This window comes from Leptosomus discolor, chromosome Z, assembly GCF_034619465.1.
Source record: "Leptosomus discolor isolate bLepDis1 chromosome Z, bLepDis1.hap2, whole genome shotgun sequence".
NCBI classification, from domain to species: domain Eukaryota; kingdom Metazoa; phylum Chordata; class Aves; order Leptosomiformes; family Leptosomidae; genus Leptosomus; species Leptosomus discolor.
The window spans coordinates 32,695,644-32,707,172 of record NC_141419.1 but is presented as its reverse complement, the minus strand read 5'-3'; the positions used below and the strand labels follow the sequence as shown (position 1 = coordinate 32,707,172).

Here is an 11,529-nt window from a genome sequence, read left to right as displayed (position 1 = left end):
GTACCAGAATGTATTTATAATCCATAAAGAAAAACTTTGTCTCTTAAGAATCCTGATTTTAAACCTTTAAGACCCCATTCGTTGTTTTAAATCTACAAAAAATAGCTATTTTGATATGAGCACACAAGCTATACCTAACTTTCACAGCTGGATGAAAGGCGCAAGATAGTATCTTCTCAGCACAACTGACTGCGGTTCAACATCCTTAGGGCAACAATTCAAGGAAGCTTCTCTGGCATAATTGTTATTCCAACACAAACTTTCTAAGTTCTTGGGCTTATCCGAAATTCATTAACAGCTTGCATCCACGTATGTAATCAGTTTGGTTTACACCCTCATCTTGTGCACACATTGCAGGTTTTGAAGTTAATACTGATATGCAACTGTTTTCTTCATGTTTCTATGTGAGAATCCCGAAGTACACACAGAAGAGCTATCTCCTCCTGAACACTGGCTGTTAGCTACTAGACAGAGTACTTGGAAGCAAGAGTTTTGCAAGTGAGCAAACGGCTTTTTCTGCTCACACTTAGAGGAAAACAGAACCAGGATCGTGCTTATCCACACCCCTCCTTCACAACAGTTTGTCCAGCTCCTCCATGCATTATGGATTCAGATAAATTTGGATTACTAGGAGTGAGGTGTCAAACAAATTAGAAGCATTTGTGGGTAATTAAGTCATTTCTATGTGGCCCAAGAAGTTCATGCTGTTATTAACTTGAAGAGAAGAACTTACTATGCTTTTAGTACCCAATTTTCAGAAAGACAAAAGTGTTTGCAATGAACTCCCATAAAATTTTGAAGAACTTTCCATTTATATTTGGCCAGATTTTCAAGCATAGGAGTATTGAGCAATGCTAAGCTGTTTTATGCCGTGCCCTTTTCTTATGCACACTCACAGTTCTTCTAGCATTCAAATTAGGGAAGCCTCCATCTCAGAAAGTTTGTGTAGGAAAACCCGCAGTCTCTACCTGTTTGTAGGAGGAGACCTAAAACTCAAATGCCATCATACATTTGAAAGAAGAGAAAGCAACTAGGAAAAACCACTCAGTTCTTAATTCCTTTCAAATTTTTGTGATTTTTTTTTTTCTGCAAAGAAGCATCTCCTGAGAAGAAAACTTAACAAATTCCTCTCAGAGACCTCCCTTTTAATTTGAACTATGGATTTCATTCAAGAACCAGATGACTACTTAGCTATTAAAAACTAGGCATTAAAAAATCCAAATTAAAAAGACTTAAGTGCTTTTGTAATTCTATACTAAAAAAAAAATATTTTCAATAGGCAGGTTCAAGATTTCAAGTAATTACATGTAGGACTTCAACCACTCTGAAATCCAGGCACGTGCAACAGGAATAGAAGTTAAATTGTAGTGTACAGAAATGCCAATATGCATGAGCAAATCAAAGTAAGTTCAATCCGGCTGTTGTCCTTTTCCCCTCATGCTTTAGGGTGTTTTTTTTGTTTAGTGTACATACCTGGGAAAGTCTGACATTTAGATGCTGTGACACAATTTGCTTTGCTGTTTCTACAACACTACTGTATTTTCTATCTAATACTAATCTGTATTTTCAGCAACAGATTGGAAAGTTGTTTAGAAATGAAGGTGATCTGCTTACAGAATTTAGTTTATAATAATATTATTTACAATCATTTAAAATAATTTGGATGTCACCCATTATCTAAAACAGCACTCACTGGACAGATTTTCTTTGTAATTTAATGAGCTGGGAGAATTTAAGGATAATTAAAACTTGATTCCTCCCCAAGTTGCATTCGCATAATCATAGGGTTTGTCCATTTAACACTCAAAAACTGACTTTGTAGAGCTGTATGTTTAAGATCAGTTTAGAATTATAATGAAAAAATTGCCATTTTGATTTGAGGAAGTATTGATTTGTCTGGACGAACGCTTCAGAGAGACTTCTACTTTAAAAGGATGGAACCGCGCATGTCAATTATGTAATAGGAGAAGAGAGGAAAATATGAAGACTCAAGCTCTACTCTTCCATTGTGATGTAGGTCACATATTTGCAAGCAATCATGCATAAACCCAAAGAACAAAGAATGAAAAAAAAGTCAGTGTGTGCTTTCTTCCTTTTAACTGTTGAGCAAGCACAATATTTTCATCAGGAGAGAATCTGTCCAGGCAATATCCCCATATTATCTTAGGATCAGCACTTTTAGACAAAATACAAGGAATCAGTCTATGATGCAAATGTACTATTGTCTCAAATAGTGCAAATCCTTTGTTTTAGCCTCATGAAAAAACAAAAGTTGGTTTTGTTGTTTCATGTAGAAGCTGTTCCAGACAGATTTTCATACCTCATCATTTTCAAGAATGAAAATTTTTAAGAAAGAAAGTAGTATGAAGTAAATACATTCATACTCAGGTGCGATTATAGTTTTAGCTACGCTGCTTTAACATGCTACAAATCTTACTCTTCTTTTCTCTAGAAATAATTCCATCAGAAGAGCCATGCCATTAAATTTCAGCAAAAAACCTGGAATAAATCTTATCATATTCCTCAAGTAACAGAAACATTTAAGCTGTTGACCAGCATCCAGGCTCTTCTTGCCAACACTATGACTACTGTAGTCAATTAGGTATGTGAGGTGAGGAAGTGTCTTACCTACTAGAAGAATCCAAAAGATGGATTCAACTTTTCAGATCATACGCTCAAGCACTTCATTTGTGCTAATATACACCTTGAAGACCACATTTATAAATAAATTTTAACTGAAATATTGAATTTGGACAATCAGTGCAAAATAATTAACCCACAGGCTAGCGTGAAATCATGGGAGAGGGTGATAAAGAATTCAAGGAAAAGACATTTTTAAAGCATACGTGCACACAGTACAAAGCATAATTTTTTTCAGTATCTGTTTGACAAACCTTATATGTATCATAATGCCATTTAAGCTTCCTATCTAATCTTTAGGAAGCAATCCATTTTTGAGCTGCTTAGTGTATAAGCCTATCATTCTTGTGGAGCAAGTGACAGTACATTCATAGGATCTTTATAATTTGTCAGATAGAGAATATAGGAAAACTGAGTGTAAGTTTATGGTTTTTACAACTATAGACATACATTATGAAAGATAATTTAGAATACTGATTGGGACAAGTGTCAGGAGAATGGTAGCAATTTTAGGTGCTGTGATCTGACAAAAGGAACCGCATTGCAACTTCCAATCCAAGGACTCAAATATTTACATTCATACAAACATACTGCACACCAATAAAAAGATCCCTCTTTAGGTAAAGGTCATTTTAAAGAAGCAGTGAAGAATTTAAGTATTCTGTGGCAGGAAAGGTATTTCATTAAAATACTCAAATATTGGTGGCCCCTAAGAAAGTCACCAACTATAGGCTGCTGTTTAATCATCACCTTTTTGAACAACTTGATATTGTGGGGGAAGGATTTGAGGAAGGAAAAACAGAGGTATTCACAGGAAAAAAAAGTAGATCAATCACTGAAACCAATTTACCCTACTAATATAGTTTTAAAACATTTTAACATCATTGTGTCTCATGAGATGAAAGACAAGGATATATGTTGTAGCTCAATGAAATTGCTTTGACAAATTGCTCAATTATCACCTTTTGGGATTCAAAGTGTATATATCACCATGGTCCTGGTTTGTTCACCTCCACTTTTGTCTCACTGAAGTTTAGCATGTGTCTTCCTCATTTTTATATTAAAGGTGCTCCAAAGCACTTCCTACAACACTCAACCCTGCTGCTTGGTGGAGCATCTATTTTCTGCATCTTTTCAAGAACATCCTTTGGTAGATTTCTATGTGCAAGCCTGTATTCACTATCGAAGACCTCTGAAATAGAAAAAGCATAATTGAATTTATTTAAGAAACCCTGTACAGCACACACTACTGTTCCTAGAAAACACTTTTGGTGATTTTTATATAATAACAAAATAGTTATCTTAACTAGCTGCTGTTTTTCTCAAAACGCATCCTCTCAGAGAACCTGAAAAGCGTCTTCATGCTGGAGCATCACAGTGCATCACAGCAGATGCACGTTACTTCTATCACAGTTCAGTTTGCCTGTTCCTGGCGTACTTCTCCTGTCAAATCCCATAAGGGAGTCCCTTTGCTTGTATAGTAGTAAATAGAAGTCAGGGTAAGGGAGATCAGGAAGGGGTGGGCAATCAGGTGGCTAGAAGACATAGGTCTAATATGTGGGTCGGAGAAAGATGGACAAGACTGGGAACAACTTTTCAGACATGAGGAATTAAAGCTTCAAACTAATAAACTTTGTTTAAAATAACCGATTACTGGTTTCAAACAAAGTCAAAATTAATGGCCCCATCTGAATTATATTTTCATAAAAGCAAAACCCACTTTGAGAGTGACAGCACAGTACTTTTCACTAAAACAGAGCAATTGAAAAGTTACTTAGAAACCTATGGATGAAAAGTGGATTTTATACACTAGTTTTCATATAAAGTATTCAAATATTTCATACACAGGGACTACGCATTTCACAGTATTTTTTACTTACCAATGTCGATGTTCTCTCTTCCGAGAGACACCAGAGACAGGAACAGAATTTCTCTGTAAAAACTCCTAGGAAATATTTTGAAGGGCAAGTCAATGAATGCACCAATTATCCCAAGTTTAGAAAGTCAGTGTTGAACACACTAATCTTCCATTATGTAATTTCTGCAACTGTTCTGTTAATCTTTCTTGTGAAGAAAGTGTCCAATCTACGTGATTATTAGCTTAAGGTTTTCTCATGCCTGAATATTCTTCCTTAACCCATGAAGTTATATTATTGCCAAATCTCAGCAGTTACATTTTCTATGAAAAATCCCTCTGCCAAACATGCCATAAAAACTCCAGAAAAACAAGAAATATAAAAATAAGCACCACTTATTTACTAACTCATTCCTGCCTGAGGGTGAAGTACAGGGAGCAGGCTTATTTCAGATCACCCATACTTGTTCAGAACGTCACAATCTATCTCAGAACTGGGTATCACTAAACAATTAGAGATTAATTTTTTTTCCTTGTGGAACTCAAAAGTTTCTTCTCTAGGCAGATTAGTTCTTGTTTCTTTTTAGTAACTACAAACAACAGAAGCAAAGATGCCTTAGCATGACAGATTTCAAACACATCTTGGACCTGCTGTTATTTACTTCGGAGGCTGTGCTTTTGTACAAAGCCCTCTTTGAACTGTAGCGCAGATGGCAAAATGTACCACACAAGTGTTATTTACATGTCTCCCTTTGTTTGTGGATTATGCTGTATCCACTTTTCTCAACCAATACTCTAGGTTGGTAGAACTTCAACAGGTATAACTAAGTAGTTTCGAGAATATTCCAGACACTGCAAGAGGATGCTGCACACTTGTATTTATCAATTTGCTAGATCTGGAGCAACACCGAAATCTGCATAGTCAATATCTGCGTTTTGCTTATTCATTTGTAAAACGTCCATTTTGATTAAAGAACTGCATTTAACCATTTTATTTGGATAAACTATGCACAGAATGCATCTATTTGTAAACATGGGCATAAACAAATACACACAGTGTTTGGTAGACACATATGAAAGTGAATATTCCTCAGAGGTCCTTATGGAATTATCATTATGAAGTGTATATGGCTTGATCTTGTTTAACTTTGAGTGGGGAGAAAATAGGAAGAGGTTACCCCTTTACCTTTGTCGTTTGACATCTGGCTTAACTTTCTGTAGAAGGAGGTTGATTGGTTTAGCAACGTCATTGTGTTGGATACTTAGTTTGATGTTGTCCAACAAAGTGTTTGTTGCCTGCTGATCTGCCACTGTGGAGGGTCTCTTTTCAGAAGAATCTGGGAAATGCAACAGTATAGATTATTAAAACTAGTAAAGATTTGTTTTTTTCACTTTAATAAGCAGAAGGTATTTCAGAAAGTGAGATATATATACACAGAACCTCTACTCAATCTACAGAAATTTGTTACAATGGAAAGACTTTCTCTGCTTATAGTCTTTACTCCACCACAAAAGTGACAGGATTAATCAAGTATCCATGTGCAAGAGCTCCCATATGACAGAAAAATACAAGAGACTGAAGAGTAGTCAGAATCAGATGTTGCCTGTGATTGTTTGTTAGATCAGATTTATTGTTGTACTTAACTTTCAAAAACTAAGTTGACTCCAAGAAGGTTATTTTTACACAAAGGGAAAGAAATAAAACAGAAGAAAACACTGTCACGTTTCTTACCAAAGAAACTTTTCTTATCAAAGCCCTTCTTACAAGCCACCTATGACTCACTGATAGCTTTGGGCTACATACTGAAATAGATAATGCACAGTTGCATCAAACAGGAAAGTAAATTATCAAGACATTTACCATCATGATTTGTTGCTTACATTGCTGCTTCCAGACTAACACTGAACTGCTATTCTTTGGAAAACCTGACTCACGAGGGAATAGTAAGTCCATTTACTGGCAAAAAAGTAAGGCTACAGATTAGGCAGCAAGCACATGGCACATAAATGAAATGTAGACCAAGGCTTGTAAACATATTCACACCAACCTAAGGTTTTCATAAAATTGACATATATTATGGTTTACAAATGTAATTTCCTGTTTTCCAAATACTTTCTAACACTGCTGTAGAGCCTATCTACAATACTAATACTTTTCTTCCATATTTAAAACAGGCCTTTCGATCCTTCATTTACATAAATACATATATTTACGCATCTTCATTCATGTCTGAATGCTTTGGGGACGCTTTTCACATATTACGCTCAAATCAATACGCTTTTGTAGAAGCTGAGGGAAACACCGCATCTTATTCTGTGCTCTTGACTATAATTTTCTGATCAGTCTGTTTATTTCTAGGACACTTTTCAACAAACCCTTTTCTCTTCCTTAGAATCAGAATTAGCACGCTACATAGTTTTTAGCACAGTTTTAAAAAGTTAAAACACAGACTGAGAAGTTTAGGTCAACAAATGGCTTTTGGGCAATCAGAAATAATGAAAACCTGTAGTTCTCATAACCAGTTTGCCTTTTTTTATTCTTCCTTCCAAATCAAGTTACAGTAGACAAAGGCTTTCTTGCATCTTACTTTTGACAGTCAAGTAAGCTGCCAAATGTGCTGTACGTATTAATGGGACTTGTGACCATTTATAAAAAGACAAGTTACTTCTTTTGTAATAGTCTTCTTTTTCACGGCTGCATAGATATAATCAGATAATCAGTGAAGCATTCAAATCAGGTGAAGCTTATTTAGTGCCATGTCCAGAGCAAATCCTCCCACCCTGCTTGTAAGTGTATGATGTACAAAGAACAGGTAACTTGCCTTTTCATGCAGATCAGTAAGATATTTTCACAAATAATTTGACACTGAGACTATGTTAAGTACCTAAGGGATTGCAGATGCATCACACACTAAAAAAGGCTTTCCAACTTGATGGGCTGTGTACACTTCAGACATTACAAAATAATTGTTTCTTTCCACAGGCTCTGCTCCCTCTGCTTTTTGTAACATTTGTTTTACTTACTGAGATTTCTCCAAGAAATATACAGGGGCTCCCCTGGTTCTTGGTGGAGGTTGATATTGTCCCACAGAAGATGGATGTATACTAGCTTGCTATCTTGAGCGAGAGAGGTCAAAGGAAGCTAAAAAACATGAGGAAAGGGAAAAAAAAAAAAAACATCAGTACAGTCTTATTATTTAGAAAACTGCTCTTTTGCTCATTTTGCGAACAAAAAACGGTTTACTTTATCTTGAATCCAACAAACAGAACAGTTAATGCCTTCTAGAGGAAACTGCACTCAACCAGAGCAGTCACAAATACTGCAACATTTAATTGCCTTTTCTAGTTTAGCCTAATGTATGGAGACCATTCAGTTTTCTACAGAATGCTGAAGAAAATATTTATGAGTATGTATCTGAAAAATATTTTTTGATGCATCAAATACGTTACTTGATTTGTAATACTTATCTCGCCATACCTTAGTATTTTCTGACCTGATTAAGATTTGGTATGCATGTCCATGTGTTGGTCTTCCCAAAAAGAAGACACAATCTGTATTTACATACAAATATGAAACACTTATTTCCATTAAAAATACACAGCACTCAAAACAATAGTTCCATAATTATTTTATAAAATTAAGTGCCTCTGGAATCAATAATACAATAAGAATTAGTGGGCAAGAAAAATTTACCACTAGTGTGTCAATTTAAAGTAGCAATTACAAGATATTTTGTCCTAAATTGTGTTTTTCCCTGCTGATGCATTGTATTTTTCCAGTTTGCTTTGGATTTCATTAGTATTGGTCTTCAACTACATTTCTTGGAAAATTGTTCTTGATTCTAGTTGGGGGTTTTTTGAAAATTTGAAATTTGAAAATTGAGGGAGAGAACTTTAAAATTAAAGGGCACAAGTAGATAGGAAAATACTTTTTCATGTGGATCATATACAGATACCTATTGAATTTGGTACTTAACATACACAAATCATGTAGGCTTCAAAAAACATCTGCTCCTTAAAATGTGAAGAGGAAAATACTCAAAAGATAGCATCCATTCTACGTTCTTTTGTTCTAATCATACAGTAACGAAACTCAGGGAGCTTGAATAGCAAAAACTATTAGTGGAAAAGAATAAAAAATATTGACCAACAACTTAAAAGCTTTATATACTGAAGAAAGTAACCCACACTGTGTGGATTACAATGTATTGCAATTTGTGAGTTCTCCACAGACACATCTTGTTTCCTTCTATATATCAGCCTTCTCTCTAATGAATCATAATCTCTGGCTTTTTAAAAGAGAACAGCTTGACTAGAATTTGAATGCTGTTTTCACTCATCTTCCTTCAAGATTCCTTGCAGAAAACAAACCTATCTACTTGTATTACAAAAGCCAGGAACCTAGATCCAAGCTATTCTGAAATGACTTACCCACTTTTTTGATCCAACCTCCCAAATTTAGCTTACTCTAGTCTCTGCAGTTCTAGTATGAGGCAGCCACTTACTTGCACTCCATTGTTACAATGTTCAGATGTTAGAATGAGTCCAGGTAAGTTGCTAGGTAGATCCAACCGTCGGAAATACCAAACTAGGTTCCAGAAAATTATGGGGTGTTGATTGATGAATTTGGATGTATGAATTACTTGCTCTCCCTCATTTTCCAACAGTGATTCAAGCTCCTTACGCAGTACCAAAGGGCTCAAGTAGGGTACAGATACAGCAAGAGGGTTAGGCCTTTTCATTAAAGGATCCTAAAAACAAAACCACACACACAAAAGAAAAACTGGGTTTTTTACAAAACCAAAAATTTTTCTTCCAGAAATACTCTTCAGGATTACTTGCCCTGATAAACCCCCATTGCATAGTTTCTTATGATAGTAGAAAGGACCCTCTGTAAGCACTGAACACAGAATAACTTTAACAGCATCAGCAGTTTTGACTGTTGAGATGTTTCTTAACTTTAAAGAACAATCACCTAACCTCGCTCTCCTTGCTGCATTATGTGAAAAAGAGAAAATGCTTATTTGTTATAACTTGTTCCTCATTGTGCCATTTAAGCTACCTAAGCCAGCACTAAGCCCGTGGTGATAGAGATTGCAGGAAAATGTCAGTAATTACATCAGCTGTGGAACTGAATCATGAATTCACATGTTAAGACAGCTTCTTGCCAATAAAAAGCACCAGGAGAGAGGAGAAACACTTTGTTTCACATGCAAGAATAATGTAGTAGTCTTGATACTGCCTCTCACCTTCTCCCATCCACTCAATGGGATGCCTAACAAAATATAGAGGAGGAGTGTAAGTAAATGAGTGGAAAAGGAACAAACTTTCACTCTTGAAACAGTGTGTTGTTTGCACTACTGTATTTAGTCTGCTGTAGAAGTTGGGTTATTTTTAAAACAAACTTCCAGTTTTAGAAAGACAAGCTTCATTCTGCTGGAGAGAAAATTTCAAATCAAGCAGCACTGTTTGTACCATGTACTGAAAAAGCAATTTTAGATTAACTGACCCAAGATTTTTTTTTGTCACAAGAACATGAAAATATGCTTGGCCATTCCCATTCCCCAAATGGACAAGAATGCTAGTAGCAGAACATTATTCACTGTAAATTCATTGCATTCAATATTTTGCTGTCAATTGAACATGCAGCTTCTAGACTTACCACAACTTCTTGCAAGCTATTTGGAAGACTAACTGTTGAAATGCCATGAGATGGTCTCTGGGAAAGGTCGATGTTTTGCAGTGGACCTCCAACACTGTGGCTCCGAGTCAAGGACACTCCCTTTTTTGGTGGATTATTGGCTGACATCTTCATGGTTCTGGGATCTTTACTTTGTTCTTCTGCTGCTACATCACTGTTTGGATTTTAGAAGAGAATATGTTAATACGAAACTATTCAGCATTCCTATGGCAACAGGAAGGAAGCAGAGAAAGACTGCCATGTTAAGTATCCCAAACCAGGTTTCTCTGTTAATAAGGAATTGTATTTGCCCAGTTAGCTCCACAGTTTACAGAAAACAAAATTCCTCTCAGACAGTGTAACCATCCCTCCAGAAAAGCTGCTAGGTATAACCTAGAGACATGAATCTGAAAGCACTGCACCTCTGTACAGGTACCATTGTGCTGGTACAGCTTTACCTTGCTTAGAAAACCAGCAATGTACAGTTTTGTCCACGCACGAGGATTACCTTGTTACTATGCTCATTTTTTGCTTCCTTTCCCCCTTATGTTTACATTCTCTAAATGTCATAAGCAGAGCAAAAATGATATAGAAAACAACTTATAAGTTGCATGCCAAAATAACTGAAAAAATAAAATTGTGTCAAACTCATCCACCAAGATAATTTAAGCAAACTCCTATTACAGGCTCGTCAAAGTTAACCTGTAAAATCAAGCTGCTTGCAGACCTGGGAATATTCATTTTGTGCCCTTTATAACTGAAACAATGGACAAAACCAATTCAACTACAATACAGAAGAAAAAATATCAAGTGGAACAGAATGTGCCTGCTTCCAAACAATCTGCAAAGAGAGAGAGGTGGTAAACTTAGAGGTGATCTTTGCTCCTAAGGTTGACTTCAGTTGAAAATATATGACATCACAGTTTTGAGATTAATATAAGCAACACCACCTTTCATTTTTAAAGTATTAAGACTAACTACTATCACATCACTTTAAGTTTTAATAGTCTGACACAAGCATTAGCTCATTAGCTCACAGGCACTGATACTCAAGAATTCCAAGCTGAATAATGACTAAAAAAAACCTCATTACAACAAAGTGTTAACAAATCCCAGCAAAACAGTCCCAGTTCATAGCAGCACCATTTCAGTTTTTCTCTCTTTCAACATGACACCTTCTTCTTAAAGCTTCTTTCCTCAAGCTGCTTCAAAAGTGCTATTGTTTTTCTGAGTTTCAGTTTTATACTAGAAATATTTGTCATGGAACACATGCTCAGTACAAGTGTTGAGCACTCTGAGAGCCTTCTCTCAAACAAAGAGTGTTCCAGCAAATGGACTTTTTTCCCCATAATGC

At 35.9% G+C, this 11,529-nt stretch overlaps 1 protein-coding gene across 10 annotated transcripts in view; it reads right to left on the bottom strand.

The window, feature by feature from the left end:
- Nucleotides 1–3,695: 3,695 nt before the first annotated feature.
- The window catches only part of DENND4C (DENN domain containing 4C), a 46,731-nt gene continuing 38,897 nt past the window's right edge, over nucleotides 3,696–11,529 (bottom strand). For 9 of the 10 annotated variants that reach the window (XM_086480335.1, XM_086480329.1, XM_086480330.1 and 6 more), the window contains 6 exons: nucleotides 10,158–10,350; nucleotides 9,001–9,246; nucleotides 7,520–7,637; nucleotides 5,682–5,832; nucleotides 4,521–4,585; nucleotides 3,696–3,832 (listed from right to left, as the gene is read on the bottom strand). In XM_086480335.1, the coding sequence (XP_086336461.1) occupies nucleotides 3,696–3,832; nucleotides 4,521–4,585; nucleotides 5,682–5,832; nucleotides 7,520–7,637; nucleotides 9,001–9,246; nucleotides 10,158–10,350 (910 nt within the window). The remainder of the gene's footprint in view (nucleotides 3,833–4,520; nucleotides 4,586–5,681; nucleotides 5,833–7,519; nucleotides 7,638–9,000; nucleotides 9,247–10,157; nucleotides 10,351–11,529) is intronic. The other variant, XM_086480333.1, reaches the window with a different exon arrangement.